This window comes from Pinus tabuliformis, chromosome 9, assembly GCF_031772625.1.
Source record: "Pinus tabuliformis cultivar Carrire ecotype Pingquan chromosome 9, CPIR1, whole genome shotgun sequence".
NCBI classification, from domain to species: domain Eukaryota; kingdom Viridiplantae; phylum Streptophyta; class Pinopsida; order Pinales; family Pinaceae; genus Pinus; species Pinus tabuliformis.
The window spans coordinates 1,583,056,164-1,583,075,101 of NC_142307.1; the positions used below are offsets into that span (position 1 = coordinate 1,583,056,164).

At 37.0% G+C, this 18,938-nt stretch overlaps 1 protein-coding gene across 4 annotated transcripts in view; it reads left to right on the forward strand.

The window, feature by feature from the left end:
* The window catches only part of LOC149154749 (ARM REPEAT PROTEIN INTERACTING WITH ABF2-like), an 86,369-nt gene that overhangs the window by 60,985 nt on the left and 6,446 nt on the right, over window positions 1-18,938 (forward strand). For 3 of the 4 annotated variants that reach the window (XR_016262930.1, XR_016262929.1, XM_089440881.1), the window contains exons 7-13: window positions 5,420-5,495; window positions 5,950-6,057; window positions 6,249-6,377; window positions 6,595-6,663; window positions 6,843-6,902; window positions 8,957-9,080; window positions 9,253-9,395. Coding sequence is in view for 1 of the 4 variants with exons in the window: in XM_089440881.1 (XP_089297007.1) it covers window positions 5,420-5,495; window positions 5,950-6,057; window positions 6,249-6,377; window positions 6,595-6,663; window positions 6,843-6,902; window positions 8,957-9,080; window positions 9,253-9,395 (709 nt within the window). In the remaining 3 variants the exon portion in view is untranslated. The remainder of the gene's footprint in view (window positions 1-5,419; window positions 5,496-5,949; window positions 6,058-6,248; window positions 6,378-6,594; window positions 6,664-6,842; window positions 6,903-8,956; window positions 9,081-9,252; window positions 9,396-18,938) is intronic. The other variant, XR_016262931.1, reaches the window with a different exon arrangement.

The following is an 18,938-nucleotide window of genomic DNA, read 5'->3' on the forward strand; positions in this document are numbered from 1 at the left end:
GCCCTCAAGGTCTCTGCTTGATCTTTACCCCAAGTTTCTCACTTGGATCTCTTGTGGCTATCTCAACACTTTGACCATCTTGGTTCTGCCTTCATGACCCATACAAACAGTCTGCCATAGTTAGCCAACTCTCTTGGCATAGTTCTTCAAAACACAATTGCTACTGGAACAATTCCTACAACTCCCTCTTAAAGCTGTCACATGTGCAAATCTCATATCCAACTGCCCTTCTTAGATACCATGCTTTGATACCATGTGAGATTTTGGGCACTAGACTTAGTGTGTGCGCACACACACACACACACAAGATCTGGTAACAACTTCCTATTAACTTTACACAACTAATGAATTGAAACAAATTGATGTGTTGAACCAAAGATAAATTTAGCAGGAAGAAACTTATAAAACCAACAATTAGATTATGCATAGTAACATATTACACAAGTTTTTTTCAGTCAACAATTCTTCATTAATTTTTTTTTAAACCTACTCAGGCTTCGTTACTGGGATAATGGTCTTATATTTGCCCTCAATTTGGTTGATCTAGATCTCCTTTGTTTCTCTGTGCTGTTTCCTCAAATCCAACACAACTGAGTATCTCACTCACAACAAAGCTATGATATTACTCAGGAAAATCTCTTTCTTACTTGAGAGAATCTCTCTCTCAATGTCTTGTGCTCCTGCACATCTTTGTGCCCTACTCGGCCCTCTTGGCCCTCTCCATAGGCCCTCTTGGCTCTCTTGCTAAGCCACACGAATGAATCACTCACCTTTGTACTTTTACTTTTCCAAAGGGTGTAATACCATGGGCCTATGGGTGCAAAGCCCCATCACTTAGTCCACTTGCCCCACACGTGAGAATAAGGATGATTTTATATATCTAAGTGCATGGAATGTCAAAGAATAAAGGTTGAGCATAGATGTCTAGAAGGTTTGCTACAATCATTACCAACTCTACACTGGAAATGGAAAGTGGTAACTATTGATTTATAACTAAGCTACCCATAACAACAAGGCAACATGATTCAATGATGGTAGTGGTGGCTCACAAGGAAACTAGGTAACATAGGTTTACTTGAAAGGGATTGTCGAGTTGTATTGGATACGTAAACCAATCATTTTAGGAAGAGATCCAAAGTTTACCTAGCTTTTTGCAAATGATTATTTAAGGGTTTTGTTACAAACTCAAACTTTCGTGCAACCTATAGTCCATAAATAGATGGGCAAACTGAGAGAGTCAATCAAGTGATTGAAGACATGATAATGTGTATGTGATGGACAAGCCACCCAAGAGGGTGGATTACTTGCATTAGTAGAATTTTCTCACAATAATAGATATCAAGCTTCATTGAAGATGAGTCCATTTGAGGCATTGTATAGTAGAAAGTTTAGGATTTAGTTGAGACAATCCAATAGGCTAATTAGTACTTGGGCAATAGGTTCTTAGAGAAATGGAAGAACAATTGGTCACGATCAAGCAAAATTTAAACGTAGCACCAGACATGGAAAATGTTATGTAGATAAAGGCATAACGCCAAGGGAATATAAAATTAGAGACCATGTGTTTTTGAAAGTGGAACCAAAGAAAAGTAACTTGAAGTTGCGTTGCACTAAGCTAGCACCTAATTATTGTTGTCCATTTGTGAACTTGGATAGGATAGGGCTTGATGGATACATGCTTGCATCGCATGCTACCATAAAACTTCATGATGTGTTTTGAGTGTTATTGTTGAAAAATTATGTACATGATCCTATCATTGTGGTTGATTGGGCTTTGATCTAGGTGGAACTAGAAGGAGACTTCTAGGTGCAATCAAGAAGGTCATTGTGATTAGGAATAAATCCATAGGGCAGGTAAAGGTCCAATGGGTCCATGACAACCCTAAAGGAGCACGTTGGAGCTAGATGTTGCTATGCAGGAGGTATATATGCATTTATTTTGGAATTTTTTGATATGAAACTTGTTACTATATATAGTGATGATGTACATCAAGGATGGTGCAAAATCTAGGGGGATGGAAATGTAATACCATAGTTTTGATCCCCAAACAAATACTGCTAAGTTGCATGAAACGATGAAATGTTTTGAAGTTTCTGAAATGGGTACGTTTAGAAACGTCACCTCCCAAAAATGGAAATGTTAGTCGAAACGTCATATATATATATATATATATATATATATATATATATATATATATATATATATAAGCGAATAAAACATTATCTTTGCAAGAAAAAAAGTAATAAGACCCATGGATGACAATTTAGAAGGAAAAACAAGTCTATAATATATATTATCTCTCATAGATGATTACATGATGGCCGAGTTTCGGTCAAGTTTCAGAGTTTTGGGTATGGGTACGGCCGAAACGCTGGGTTCCAAGAAGTTTCGTGCAAGGCAACAATACTGTAAATGTGTACATGATGAATGGCTAGAAGTTGGACAATTGTAATTTGTAATTGAATGTTGATATAAACACATAACATGCTGCAAAAGAGGAAAGGCAAAGAATGGTGGGCTGGGAATTAATTGCATGAAGGAGGTTTGCGGGCTCTCTAGAAAGATACATGGCCCTTTTATGCCATTCAATCTTTACTATGCCTTTTTGGCCTTGTTGGGTGAGAGTTTGAATTATTGTGGAGTTCAAATTACTAGGTGGTTCAAGTGGCCATTCTATTCAAAGTTCAAACCATAAGCTCCCTGCTGCACCAATTCTCTCTGCAATGGAGGCCACCCTGAGTTAAGGCTATGAATGCACAAGGGTGAATTTACCTATGGCTGGCCCTAACTCTCTTCACACAATCCAATTCCCATGTTCACAGTGAATTTTCAAGCTACAGCAATCCCAATCCACAGCCCTCTTTCCCCATCATCCTACACCCAAGGAATAGGATTAGGATCCCCTTCTCTGTTGAGTAGTCCCTCAAGCTATCCCACTTCTAGGGCACTAACTGGCGAAAAAAATCTCACTACTGGGATTCTAAGGATCCTCAGCTGTAGTTCAATACTTCAATGACAGCAACTACCATTACATACATCCTTAATTTTCTTTGTAATTTTCAGTTGTAACTCAGCATGATTTATTTAGCACTTTAATGGTCTCGCTTAGACTCTGAGAAAAATCTCCCAAATTTCCCCAACAAAAGGGTAATTTAAGTTCTCCCAATCAAAATTGATAATTCAAGTCCCCCCACCAATTGGAATTTGAACCAAAATGGTAGTTTGAATAGAATGGCCACATGAACTGCCTAGTAATTTGAACTCCACAATAATTCAAACTCTCTCCCAACATGGCCAAAAAGGCATAGTAAAGATTGTATAGCATAAACGGGCCATGTATCTTTCTAGAGAGCCTGCGAAACTTTGGTGGAACGTCTTTCTACAGACAATTGGTGTATAATGCCTACACAGATAAGTGTTCATGACTTGTGGTCTTGCTGAATTAATGTCGGTTGTGTCTTGGATTATATTAATTTCTATTTTGTTCAGTTCTATTTGCAAGTTTAAGTCTGCATTTTAAAGGTATAGTGCCATGGGAATTGAATGGTTCAATTATATCGTATAAGCCTTTACGTGTTAATTAGTTAATAGCAGGGTAATGCAGAAGGTATCAGGACATGTAATTCATAGATATGATATCATTGCAACAAATTTGGAGTGAAAAACGGTGGCTCCAAGAAGACCACATATCCTCAACAGACTATGGTGAACCTTGAAAAGACAGATTATCATTCTGCAAAGACAAATTTATGACCCTCAACCTTTATAACAAGATGCCACTATAGTCTATAACTAATCTCACCTAAAAAGGAGAGGAGGCAAAAATTGTGATCTTTTACACTCATCTTGGAGTGCTAATCTCTGGCCCATTTTTCTATGTTGATCTTGGCTGCAGAATGAGGCATGAGTAGAGGTTATAAGTTTATCGATGTCTAACAAATGATCAAAGCATGAGTAGAGGATGTGCAGTGTTAAGGACAATTGAGAGACATCCTTTCAAGTTAAACTCCAGGATATCAGGATAAGGCCTGCCTCTTTCACATACTTGTGACACCTTCTCTCCTATTGGTTGGTAGGTTTGGAGCAGATACCCAGGGCAAACAGGTTCAATCCACATCAAAAGTGTACTTGTGACTTTGCTGTCAAAATAAATTCAGTGATTTGTTTTAAAAAAATTCACAAATTGTTGAAGGCCATAGTGATTTAATTCGTTAGGTACGGTGAAATTGTATCCCATGAGTTGGCATTTAGATTATCGACATGATTTTGCACAATATATATAGGGCTCCCTCTTTCACATACTGGTGACAGCTTCTCTCCTATACAGTTTGGAAGTTTGGAGCATATATCTAAGGCAAGTAGGTTCGAGCCATATTAAAATGATACTCATTACTAGTAGAGTTAATGGCATTTAAGTTTGTCAGATTTAGCGAAATTAATCACCATGAATTGGCATTTAGTTTATGGACATGTTTTTGAACAATATATGATCGTAGTACTTGTTTTCCATATTCATAATTATGATTTAATTTGACTTATTTTTAGAGTATTCTAACAAGGCCACAATTTTGCCTGGAAAATAATGGAAATTCTGGCAAGATTTTGACAAACTCTGGCTGAAATTTATGGAAATCTGGGTTACAGATGTCAAGCTTCAGGATTTTGGGTGCCTCAGCGGTTGTTGATGGTGCTGAATCCATTTCCAATATCAAAAAAGCGATTCAAACCAGTGTTGCGAATATCTCGATAACATCCTGATTTTATGTCGAAATCACGATTTTTTGTCCTAGCCGACGTTTGTTGATTTTTAAAGATATTTTTATGGTATCTTAATTTTACCGATGTTTGCCTATTTTTTACTGATATTTTCCAGATTTTTTGGTTTTCTGAACCCTTGATGGTTCTATCCCGATGCCGATGTTCGCAACATTGATCCAAACACTCCTGCAGCCAGATTTTTTGAAAAATTTCTCGACAGATTCCGGCAAGAAATTTTCCATCCAGGTGAAATTGTGGCCTCGGTAGACAACACCCTTATTTTTGGATCAAATTTGAAGTTATCTTTTTTTTAATAAATTTATGTTTTACTCGGATATACAATGTTATAACAAAATTTGCCTAATTCTTTTTGCCATACTATTTCATATTTTTTTATTGGTGGGTTTTATTTTATATTTTATATATATATATATTTTTTTTCCAATCTGAATTTTGGTGTCAGCAGTTTGAAACATAAACAAGAGCCGGGTTGCAGCTTGTAATCATTTGTTATCCATTGTGGCTAGAAATGTGAAATGTTTTTGCATTATTTGGAATAATTTTTTGGAGTCCTTTGAGTTTGTGGAAACCTGCTTTCAGTTGTTATATTTTTGTGCTTATGGTCAAGATTCTAACCGGAAATTGGATATCTTCTGACAGTTCACGGTGCCAGGAAAGCCAAAGGGAAGCAGCATTGTTATTAGGGCAGTTTGCAACAACAGATCCTGAATGCAAGGTATAAGATGGCCCTGTGCCCCTTTTAGTAATTGTTAGTTTTAAATTTTGGGCATCATAGCAGAAAATTATCTTTTGATTGGGCTGGAAGTTGAACGATGGTGCTTTTATTTTCTTTTACAACTCTCAAATCTTTTTTATGCTGTATAATACATTTACAAGAGAAATATTTTTTATGTGATCTCTACATAACTTTGTGCTTTAGTTATGTACCCACCTTCTTGAATAAGCCTTTTACATGTATTTGTGAAGCTTATTCAATTGCTATTTGAGTGAACATTATTATTTTGTTTTCTCTAATGTAAGAAATAAATTATGTTAACTTATTTCTCAAGTATATATTCTGGAAAGATGGGGTTAAAAGGTGAAACCTGGGGAAGGTATAAACATGAGAGATGAAATGAAGTGAGATCTTTCTGTAATCTTGATGATTTAGGTGTTTTATGTATGTGTAGGTTCACATTGTCCAACGTGGTGCTGTTCGTCCTCTTTCTAAAATGCTCCAATTGCCAGATGCCCAACTCAAGGAGATGGCAGCATTTGCTCTTGGTAGATTAGCACAGGTTTTGAATATATGAAATGATCTATTTTGTCCCAGTTGTAGTGGTTTGGCACTCTTTTCTTCATTTCTTGTTTGGAAATTACAATCCTTTTCATTGAATCTTTGCTTTCAAGTTTTGCTATGGAGTTAGTCATATCATTTTTCCTCTAATTTCTAAGGTTTTATTTTGAAGCACTTGTTGTTGACAAGCAGAATTCACACAACCAAGCTGGCATTGTCCATGAAGGGGGACTAATACCGCTTCTTGATCTTCTAGAGTCTAAAAATGGGTCTCTTCAACACAATGCAGCTTTTGCTCTTTATGGGCTTGCAGATAATGAGGTCGCTTAAAAGCTTGTATTATGGTGCCTCTAGGACTTGTCTGATTTTACCATATGATTTGTATTTTTAAAATGTGATTCATCTTTAATTTATTAACTATTATCATTGAATATTCTGCATATATTTGGCCTTTTCTGAGCAGTTGAAATACATTCTGTCCTTGACTGTTTGATTGGAGAAGTCTTGCTGAGCTAGATGTCATTTGTTATGTTTTTAGGATAATATATCTGACATCACAAAGGAGGGAGGTGTTCAAAAGTTACAAGATGTAGAATTGATTGTCCAGGTAAGGTTGACTTAGGAGGTCTATGTTTCTATCAGCACTCATCATTTGCAGGGAGAGGTAATCTTGTCTGACTGCATTATCAAATGATTTGTTTTCCTGATGCTGTCATTTCTGTTGTCTAAATGTCTTATATTCTTAATGACCTTAATGATTTTTAAGATATTGTATTCTGTCTTCAGGCATCAAAGGACTGTGTTGCCAAGACTTTAAAGAGGATTGAAGAAAAAATTCATGGAAGAGTGAGATTCCTTGTTCCTTGGATATTGTTGTATATAGTTAACCGTCAGGCTTTCACATTTCTGAATTTTCTGATTTAGTTTTGTTTAAAAGATATAGCATTCAGATTGATAATAAAATGCCTTGCTTAGTGAGAGTTGTGATGATATGGTTTTATGTTTTTAATAATGACTGATTGTTATTACCTCAAAATCTATAAAATATATAAAACAGTGCAGCATGGATATGTATTATTTTCAATTAAGTTTTAAAATATTTAGGGAAGTCTAAGTAAGAAAAAAGCTCCCATGTTAATTTAGAAAAGGTAAACAAGGTGAAAACAATGTACCCTAGAGACATTTGGGCATCCTAAAGGAAATATATTATTAGCTTAAGTGTGTGAATTTATCATTAGTGTTCATTTGCTTTGCTAAAAGTGGATAAGATAAGATATTCTTATTAATGTCCAACGAATGACATCAAAAGTAGGTCAGTGGGACTGAACAATACAACCAGTTTGAATACAATGTGGGAGTGCAAGCACAGCTGCTAGATAATGCAAAAAATAACATAAAAGAAAGTGGAGAATAAACAAGGAAAGGATATGTGGTGCTTTTAGGCCACTGAACAGTGAAAGTATACTTCATGAACTAGGCCCAACAAATTATAATTAAAGAGGACTTTCTCCTCCAAAAGGGGAGCAATTTTTCTTCACTCAACACATAGCTTGAGGGTCTCTAGGAAGGTGCAGATTAAATTACCTTAAGATTGGTTACAGCAGTATTCAAATTTCAAGGGCTACACTTTGAATATTCGAGGGGTTTTGTCTGTGTTTCAGCAAATTTAAGAGCAGTCTGTGATTTTTTAGGAATCTGGTATTGTTACTGTTTAACATTGTTTTTGTAGCTGTTTTATCCATGTTTTGTGGCAAAGGTTGAACCTCTTTCAGCTGGGTCTTTTGACACCTGTATAAATTCATATTTATAGCAGAATCAGATCTATGGGTTGTTATTTATTATTGCTGTTTTTGGTGTAGCTGTTCTATCCTTTGTTTTGTGGAAAGGGTCCATTCTCTTCATAAATTCAGATATATAACAGATCTATGGATTGTTATTTACTATTACTGTTTTTGGTATATGCTTTTGTGTGGATGGGAACATACTATGTAGCAACAAAAGGGGGTTGAAGTGCTCATGTCAATCACACGAGCTTCCTTTACTAGTGTGTAGGTCCTAGAGAATGTGTGAATCAACGATTTCTCCTGTTTTGCAACTATATATTTTGAAATAAAATGCTTCCCTGAACTTCTAAAATTGAACAGTAAATTATGTATATTGTGACTGGTATTTAATACAAAACACATGGGCCACAAATGCTAGCAAAAGTTAAAATCTCCTGTTAGCCTATCTAATTCCCCTTGGCCAGAAACTTAAAAATTGTAAAATATAAAGTCTGGAACATGATACAGTAAGCAGTTAATAAGCCCATATCCTGCTAAAAGCTTAAGATTGCAAACATGCTTATGCAGCGGTCAGGATAAGCCAAGCCCTGGGTGGAAGATCACTGTGGTCCTGCAGTCCCCTGCATCCCCATCCACCCCACAAATCAACCATCTGCAGTATGTCATGCACAGTAACTATCAGCTTCCATCTATCCTTGGCAGGTTCGGGAGGCTTCTTGTCCTCTGAGATGTTGATAACCAGTGTAGAAAACTTATCATTCTATTTACCATTAGGCGTGCCATGTGGCCAGTTGTGATCCTTGCATCTATGATATATATAGACTACTTGCTTGGTGCTTGACAGTTTATCATTGTTTAATAATTGGTGACTCCGAGGTTCACACTCGTAACTTATGGTACCCTCACGTTTAAGCTTTTACATTTTCGACATTTTGTACTGATGCCAAATCTTTTGATTGATTGAGAATTTTATTACCTGAGATTCCAATTTTTGACTTTATCTTGAGGCACAGTTGTCACTTTGGTGGATATAGACTGGATGATTTTTTGGTATGTTTATTGTTGACGCTTTTACTTGATATCGTTTTGGCTGATATCCAATGTTTTGATTGGCAGGTATTGAAGCACTTACTTTATCTAATGCGTGTATCAGATAAAATTGTTCAAAGACGCGTTGCTTTGGCTCTTGCTCATCTTTGTTGTGTTGATGACCAGAGAATGATCTTCATTGATAACAATGGTAAAAATAATGGGGTTTGACATATTATATCTCTTTTGGCTATGAAATGTTGTACAATGTCTAGCTCAGCCAAATGTATTTCTTGATTTTCTGAGTGGAATAAGTTTGTACAAGATATGACTATTAGAAGAAAAATGTTAATATTAAATTTAGATAATATTTTGACATGCAGGTTTGGATGTACTACTTGGACTATTTGAGCCTGGTTCAAATTCAAAACAACAACATGATGGTGCTGTAGCATTACATACTCTTGCAAAAAGGGCTACTGCTGATTGTCCAATAGATGCCGCTCTTCCGCCTCCAACACCCCAGGTCTACAATAGAGACATTACACAATAACCATGCTATTTTGTCTTCTGCTAACTATAAAATTCTAAATATTGGAGTTAAAAAGTAGGCCATAGTACAAATATTTACATGTTTGCATTTCCAAAGAGAATGCTGGGGAAATCAGTTGAGAATACTTGAAATGAAGAGAGTCTCTTGGGGTGCAGGAGATGAAAGAGGTGGGTGATTAATTTCATGTAAACATGGTGCTTAAATTTCGGCTCAACATGTAGTTAAACAGTGTGCACTTTAGAAAGGAAACCTGTTCAATAAGCTAAAAATTGAGCACCATTCTCCCTCTAAAACTACAGATAATTTTAGCTCAAAAGTATATCAATTTTCGAAGTTTGAGAAGTTAAGAACCTTCAGACTAGTGTTATAAGACTCACAAACATGGCTTGGCACCTAAATTGGGCTGAGTTGATGTGCTAATGAGTCAAGCTTGCCTCACGTGAGTCTGATTTGTTGGTGGCAAATGTGACTCACGTAGTTGTGGGTCAAACTCTGACCCACGAGTACTTGCTGAGTATTTTGCGAATTGGTGAGTTAAATTGCAGGGCTGTCGTAAACTTGGGCCCCAAAGTAAACTCAAACAACAAAAGTATTCCTGTTATGAATTTTTTTATTGCGCAGAGAGGTGCTCTCCAGCCCAGTATGGAAGAGATGCTGTAAGGTTAGGTTATGTTGCGATGTTATGTTATGTAAACATTTTGACTCGGTCAAATTAGATAACAATAAAAATATTGGTAAAATACAATTTAACAAAATTAAAAATTAAAATATAAAACTAATAATTATAATTATTAATCAAAACATTTTGACTAGGTCAAATTACATAGAATTAAAAATAAAAATAAAATAAAATAAAATAAAATAAAATAAATAAAATTAATAATTAATAATTATAATGATCAATTATTAATAATAAAACCAGCCTAGATCCATCTTAAGTTTTACCTCTGGATCTACTAAGTGCCGAGAGGGATAAAATCTCTTGAGGTGCAAACTTCTTTTAGAGTGAAAAGAGATTTGATCCATTTCGGCGCTTGGTATATCCAGAGTTCAAATGGATCTAGGCTGGTTAGCTGTCTTTCCTGAGCCTGAGTCAAACTCTTACTCAGGCGTTGCTGAATTTGGAACATTGCTGCAGATAATTGTAGCCATGTTGGCTTCAATGATCCAATGAGCCCCATGTCTAAATTACTGAAGTTTAAATATTACTGACAGTACCTGGCACTATACAATCTACACATATTTTATTGGACATTTTGATGACCCCAAGACAAAATGCCAAAAAATGAATGAGAACTAAAAGCATAGCTCTAGGCACGCGCCAACCAGGGTCTCAAACTTAGATTAGTTTTCACTGTCATAGGATTTTGATATTGTACACGTTAGGCTGATTGGTAAGCTGTGAGGGAGTGGAAATTAGGCTTCATTGATTGATTTCATTATTCTGGTAGATGCTAAGCTTTTTAGTATACTAGACTGCAAGGAAGCTGTTAAGATATATTATACATAATGGGGTTCTAGAGCAACAATCGATTTCTTAAATGTCGAAACACACTACATGTAATTTTAACAAAATTTGAGAATGATAATCTACAAAATTCTAACAGGATGTTCCACATTCTGCTTACTTTTCTTGAAGCAAAAAAAAGGGCTTACTTCATTGAATGTAGCAGTAATCTTCAATGTTCCACCAAGTTTCTGGGACATGGGGGCGAGGGAGTGGGGATAGCAGGAGCAGCCTATGTAAAAGCTCCCCACCAATTTTTAGGAAATGTGGGAGACGTCGGGGTCTTAAAAACTTATAGATATAAAAATATATGATATATCATTGAAATTTTAATATTTATAATGTAATTGTCTTTATCATTATATAATATATAACACTTACATCATGAAGGATAAATGATAAATCAATGAATCATATAACTGAAATCTGAAATAAATTTAAAATGAAAAGCATGATATCATATAATCATACATCATACATCATACAACATACATGTGAGTTTGTAACTGTACAGTGTAACTACTAACAATGTACAATGAAAATAAATGTTTAAAATTTAAACCATATTGAAGTTCCAACTATGAATGCTAAATATTGAAATAAAAGTCAAGTCTGATACATCAAGAGTCAAGTTTTTATAGAGTCAAGACTCAAGTCTAATATATCATATATCAAGATTCAAAATAAACTGAAGTTTACAACTGAAGTTTGAAACAGAAAAGCAAATGTGAAAGGACGAGAGGACGATTGAGCAAAGTGATATCATGAAAAGATGAAACAATGTGAAATGAACATTGAAAATAAAGTTTAAACCCTTCCCGGTTCATAAAAATTATGATTTGTTTTTCATTAAAAAAATTTGCGATTTTTGTCTAGGAAAACAACCCCTCATGACCCCACACGACCACTTTCGCTTAGGAAATGACTCCATTTGGAGGTTTCAACACCGAAAATCGAGGAAATGCCCCCTTACAAGTTTCTGCGTGTACCCTGCTTTTTGGGAGCGTGGGGAAACGCCCCCCAGTTGTCCCCAAGTCCCTGGAGCGCGAGGGAGCTAGGAAACTTGACCCCCAGGTGGGGGGATGCGACCCCGTGGAACACTGATAATATTCCATAATATCAGAAAGCAACAATTGTTTTTGCATAAGTATGCAATGCTTGCTTTCTAAAGCAACTGTGGCCAATACTTTAGGGTTTAGAACAATGTCTTTGTTGCTGGTGTATAATTATATGTAAGAAGATGAACATGAGAGCACCTCCACGACATAATCCAAGGAGTGCAGGGAGCTTCTTTGCACTTACGATGAGTAGTTATGCCTACAAAAATGTGCTTGGGAGCAGCCACGCTTCAATGGAAACACTCTTGTGATGCTCTTGAAGCTCCTAGAGCTATTCTCTACACATTTTGAGCTTTTTGTAATAGTGCCAAAGCTTCCAAGAGAGGGGAACCGATAGGTAAGAGATGTGGTACTTGAAGATGAAGTGCTTCTCTATCTTGGTCTCATGAAGGATGGTAGAGCTAGTAGGTCTTGTCCCCTTGCATGATGCGGTGATTGGTTTAGACTTGAAGACGATGAGAACCAACCCGAAACTGCCAAAGGGGATCTAGAGAGCATGCACCTAGTGTCGAAGCATGTAGGGGCCCAAACAATAAGGCCATCGCTCAACTCCAGAAAGTGCTTTGAATAGAAGGTCATCTTGGGGCATATTCCACTCGGACGATCAACCCAACTAACCTAGATAAACTGTTTGATGATGTCCTCTTTGATGATCCTACTCAATTTCTTAGTCAACAAGAATTGATTAGGGGCTATGTCAAAAGGTTTGTCGAACTTCAACCTTGAGGTTTGGGATTCGACGAACCTAAACCAATTTTTGAGGTTCGACAAACCTCATCGAACTTCATGGCCATTAATCGTATCCATGGCTTAGGCTCATAACATTGTGTCACAATTCAAGCTTGTAATTAATTCGTGCAGTTTCCAAGTCCATGATAACATTTTTTATGTTTAGAGATGTTGATTTCTTACTCTTTTATGTTATTTTCATTTAAAGGTTTATATATATAGATGGACCTAACGGTGAACCTTATTCTAATCTCATCAAAAAATTCGAACTTCATCATTATCGAACCCAAATTTGAGCCCACACCGTGTGACTTAGATTAGGGGCATAAAGAGTAAACCGGGGGAGGTAGTGGATTGAGATATCAACGGACTGAAGTAGATAGGTGGCCTCTGCAAACCAAGTTCTAGTAATTCTATTATAGGGAATCCCCCCTTGAGATAGGGGAGGGCAGGGGCCAGCGTAAAGTGTGGAAGTGAGGTTGTGTGATTGTAGGCAATATTAGGGTGTTGGTTCCTACTGGTTAAAGAGCTCACAAAGTGTCAAACATGGTTCTAAAGGGAAACTAGACCAAATATGGTTTTGATCTTGGTGGGGTGGGGGTTGTTTTAATCTCTACCTAAATAATGGGTTCGCAAAGTGTCAAACATGGTTCTAAAGGGGAACTAGACAAAAAATGGTTTCGATCTTGGTGGGGTGGGGGTATTTTATTTTTTAATCTCTACCTAAATAATGGGCTGGGGAACATCATTGAAAATTATAGCTCGAATAAGAATTTATATAGATGCTCACTGTGGACATGTGAGAAGTAGTTTGAGATATTTTCAAAAAGTAATCCTAATTTTGGAAAAGTAATTCTATTTTGTAATTTGCTTTAGCTAAAAAATGAAAGTCTTAGTTTTAGTAGTTGAGTGTAAAATTGTACTTAGGCTACGAATAATCTTAAAAATAAAGACTCCACTAAAACTATAAAGACAGGGCAATGTAGAGGCTTTTACACAGGCTGGAGCAGTTGAGCATGAAAGAGAGAGCAGGAAGCCAAAGAAGAAGCATTCCCGGCAAGCGTGCAGTTCTAGACAGCAGTTCCCTACAGTTGTAGAGATTCCAGCACAGCCATAAGATGATATTGTATGGAGTCGTACAGCCATACAGAATTCATACAAAAGCACTGTACAGGAACCATAACGTCCGTACAACAGTGATGTATAGCAAAGAATCACTGTTGCTGATTTTTTCAGCAGTGCTTCCTCTCTAACAGCTTGTAGAAGCTCACTTCAAGATGTTTTTGGTGTCTGTGCATGCTTTTTTTTTGGTTTGTTGGGGGGGGTGTCGCTGTGGAGGTCATTGTGGTGCCAAGAGGAAGGAAAAGTAGATATAATACTTGTTTTTCCTTTTCCACTGCTTTATTTGTCATAGACTTCAGCTCAGTTTACTGTTTCAGTCTTTACTTTTAAGACTTCAGTTAAATTAGAAGTTATGCAAATTGCCTATTTAGTATTTTGTAAAGATAAACTCTTGGCCATGTTAGTGGATAGTCTATTTCATTCCATAAATTTGTGGTGTACTTTCTATTATATGGTTTAAGATTTCAAAGTTTGTAACTACTAGATTGTTGATGCTCTAATTATTATTCATTAATCTACCACGAGTGAAGTTTCTGTCTTCATAATAATGTATTATTCGTCTACAAGTAGCACAAATATGCACGTTTTCATGTTTTCTGTATCTAATTTAGCATTCTGCATTTTTTCAGGATATATATGCATTATAATATTAAAATCCCGGGATCCTTTGCCCTTGGGATTTCTTTGGAAATGCTGTTCCAGGTGTTCTTGAACTTACTCCACTATGTGCTCTGGCAACACTGTTTTTTTACACAGATATTAAGATATATTTTCACATATTTTAATGCATATACAAAATAAAGTGCGGAATGCCTAATTAGTTGCAAGAAGCATGGTTATAAGTGTTACTAGTAGCAAATACTACATTATTAAAAAGTTAGAACTATGATTCTTAATACTTTAGAGCATCAGCCCATTTGTACAAGTCTCATCACTAGATAATATCAACCATAATTACAAATTTAAAAATCAAATAGCATGAAGTAAATCAAGTCTTAATAAATGATGTTGAGCCAAATAATATCAACTATCTAGCATTTATAAAGTTACAAACCAAATAACAGGGGGTACAATAATATGAAATGAAATAGTGCATAGTGAACAATGAGTTATAACATGCTCAGATTAATGTTTACAAATAAGCCTTTAACCTAGTTGACAAAATAGGAGAACACAAACAAATTGAAGTAAAAATGCAAGGAGAAAGTAGCCCCCCGGGGGCAGCTCAATTGGTGATGGCTCTGAAAATCAAGTGTTATCTACTACGAGGTTCGAGGTTCAATTTCCCCCAATTTACCTGTCTGCCGAAGAGGCATACTTAGGCTCCTAGGGGTTATAGTGGTAGCAGTTAGAATCGACCCCGTGTCATGCGAGTACAAAACCAGCCCAGTTGCAGCGTTCTCTAGTAAAAAAATGCAAGGAGAAAAGTAAGAGGGAATTGAGATTTAATAAGCTCTAAGCCCTTTTCCTTGACGATGCAGGGCCTACTAGGGTATTACCATTCTGTTTAATCGCTAAAATTCAATCTTAGTATTCTGTAATTTCCAAATTCTAGGCAAACTTGCAAAGGTGGCTGGGGGCACAACGTTTTGCTTTGCATAAATCGTAAAAGGTGAAAAAGCTGAACAATGGAAAAATATCTGATTTCTATCTTATTTGTGTGAGGTCTGATGGGTCGGATTCTCCACCAATAAACCTTTCTTGAGGGTGTCGGGTCTTTCAGGGCTTTTTCATAGGCACTGGCATAAAAGAATAAAAGTAAAAAATAACTTGAAATTGGATGAAATCCCCATCTTGCGAGTAGTCCCAGGAACACTTAGTATTCTCGGGAACACACCCCTGAGCGAAGTTTCTAGAGTGGGAGTGAGACACCAAGTTGTGCTCTCTGGTAACACTGAGTATTTGCAATAAAATATCTTCCATGGTAGTAGCTGCATCAATATGCATGAAGGGCTCCTTCAACTAGAAATACAAGGGCTCCCATACCAGGGAAAGTGGCCGTTTACAATCCCTGTATAATACCGAAAACATGAGAATCTTTGTACAATACCAAAAACATAAGAACAAACACGCCTGTGTTTTCCTGGGCTGAGGCTGAGTTCTTTCAGCTCTCAAATGCCCTACAAAATGCTCCCTTTAGCTGCTGTCGTTCCTTGAATGGCCACCATAGGCCAACGGTACCTCCTGTACCTTGCTGTGGTCAACCTAGGGCTTTCCTAGCTCTCTTAAACCCTTGGTACACCTGTAATCTGCTCCACAGGTCTGCGGCTCTCCCTTCTGTTGTGGCCTTATAGCCCAGCTTCCAAACAACAACCCCCAGCCCTTCCTTTTGGCTGTGGGTTGTTCCTGCCACAGGTCTGGCCTGCTGCTCCTTGCTCAGCAAATCAGAACCCCAATCTAGAAGAAACATCCATTATTCTCCTCTCCATGATTTTCTCAAGCCTCCCCATTGGCTTCTAATTTATACCTTTTCAAAGGGTGCAATACCATGTGTCTATACCATGGGTCTATGGGTACAAAGCCCCATCACTCATACAATCACTTTTATGATTGTTTTCCTCTCACAAACCCAGCAGCAAGGGCACGTGAGCATACCTCCTGATGCTACCAAATTTCAACACAAGCATCTGCATGATTATAACATTTAAAGCCTAGGCCCCTTTAATAAGAAAGTGGTGATTGCCTTTCGGGTTGCAGACAAGCCCCATTGCCCATTGTCTGATTGGATTACCTTGAATTACTCAATAGAAGTAAAGATAGAAGCAGTATCTGCATTTTTAAAAGAGACATTCTGGGAATCCAACAAATACTAATGCTGAAGTCAATATCTCAGTTTGATATTTCTGTGTCTCTTCAATGTTGTAGAAGTATGCTTGACAGTGTCTATGAGCAATGGTATAATTTAAATGATCTCTGTCATGGATGATGCTTTGCATTCAAAATGATAATTTTGTTCATTATATCCAGATACTCTAAATTCTGAATATGAGAGGTTGACTGATTTTAACGAGGCACAAAACTCTTATGATTCCATCTCAAAGCTTCTTATTTTCCTAACAAAATGGGAAAACATGTTCTCGGATTTTTCTTCTTGGCTTGAAGGGCACCTGGATGGTCTATTCCTTTCTTCATTAGAGTTTCTGCTGTAAGAGGGAGTGTTGAAAAATGGTAGCTGCGGTCGGTATTTTCATTAGCAAAATCAAAAGAGAAAATTTGACTTTAGAATTGTTGGTTTATTAACCCACAAGTGCTCAAGTCGGCCCCTCCAAGTTCAAGTCGGCCTGCCAAAGAGACACGTCTTTTCGCATGGACAAATAACTATAAATAGAGCCTATTTGCTCTCCTCCAAGACACTTCGGATCTCTCATTGTAGCTCTGCGGAACACTTCGGATCCGAGGCATATATCTTCTGTCGTTAAAAGCGAAGTTATGTGGCTCCTTATCTCTGTGGTGAAGCAAAGTTCTGTGGCTCCTTATCTCTGTGGTAAAGCAAAGTTCTGTGGCTCCTTATCTTTGTGACTGAGGAAGAGGATGAAGTTTGAACCTCATGAAGACATGTGACAGACCTAATTACAGACCTTTAAGTGGAAGAAATTGTATGGAACTTTGTATTGTATATTGGAGGGTTGACTTGGCATTTGTGGGAGGTCATCTTGCTGGTCAGTATTTGTCCACGTGATCTTATCAAAGATATGTTATTTTGACTCATGTACAATTGATGAATTGAACTCTCTCTCATAAGGAAAGATTGTTGGGTTTTCCCCCTTGTGGGTTTTGCCCTGGTCGCTGGCTTAAATTTTGGTGTCTCGTCTTATTGTCTACTGTGATCTCTTCTTTTGCTCTATTGTTAATGATCGGAAATTTTCATGTATAACTGCTTGATGATTGGAACAATGTTGCACGAAGCGGGGATGTTTTTTGGAAGTGGGGACGCGGAATCGTCATTTCCCAAAAATGTCGGAAGTGAAGTGTCTACTATATATATATATATATATTTTGACTTTTTGCATTATATGAAAAAAAACCATCCAAAATACCAAAATAGTTGTAGAAGATATGGAAGCATGCATATTTGTACATAAATCAAGATAGATATGGCATCCATTGTACATTAATGATTAATTATTTGAGCATCAACCATTTAGATGCATCAACCATCTAGAATCTAGATTCTTCTCCTCTTGTCTAGCCTTTGCCTCTATCTCGATTGTCTAGGGATATTAGTCAACATTTCCCAATTTTGATCTAACTATCTAATCCAAGCCTTAAAATATGGTAGAAAAAGCCTTAACATGCTTGATCGATGATTTTGACTTTATTGAAATGTAATTTTTTGCTAAGGGCATGACAAAGGAGTTCAACAATTAAAACCGCCACCACTAGGGGTACATATGGGGCTTGGTGTTCTTGATTAAATGCTAATTACATACCTCATACATGATATAGTCTAATTAAAAGCCACAATCCCATTGATCCCGAATTCCTAAAAACTGTTAAGTCTGCTGAATTTTAAATAGGATATGAAATTCTATTTTCTCCATATGAAATATGATTGGGCTGGAATCACTCTCAAACATCCTGAGTCATTTCATGGTAATGTTAAAAATTTAACATTACCATGCCCTTGATGCTCTTTAGAATGCCTCTTTTACTTTAAGAATTTAACATTACCATGAGAGAGCATCTAGGAAGCATCTAAAGAGCATCAAGGGAGCACCTTGGGAGTGTTTGAGAAGCCCCAACCCAACTTAAGTCAAAGAAAAAATAAAAAAATATTTAGAACCCTCTGGAACCGCCCATCTCCCTTCGGATCCGTTGTTGGATCCGCGGTTCAAGGATTTGGAACCGCGGATCGGGTTGACATGGTTCCGAATTTCCAAGAACTGTTTTCGATGGCCCGATCCGCGGTTCCGAAATTCCGAACCACAGATCCGACTGCAGATCCCCCACGGATCCGTACGAGATGTGATTCCTGGTTTGTATCCTTGGGGGGGAATGCTCTAAAGAAGTCAAATTGTATTATTAGAAGTAGTTATCAGT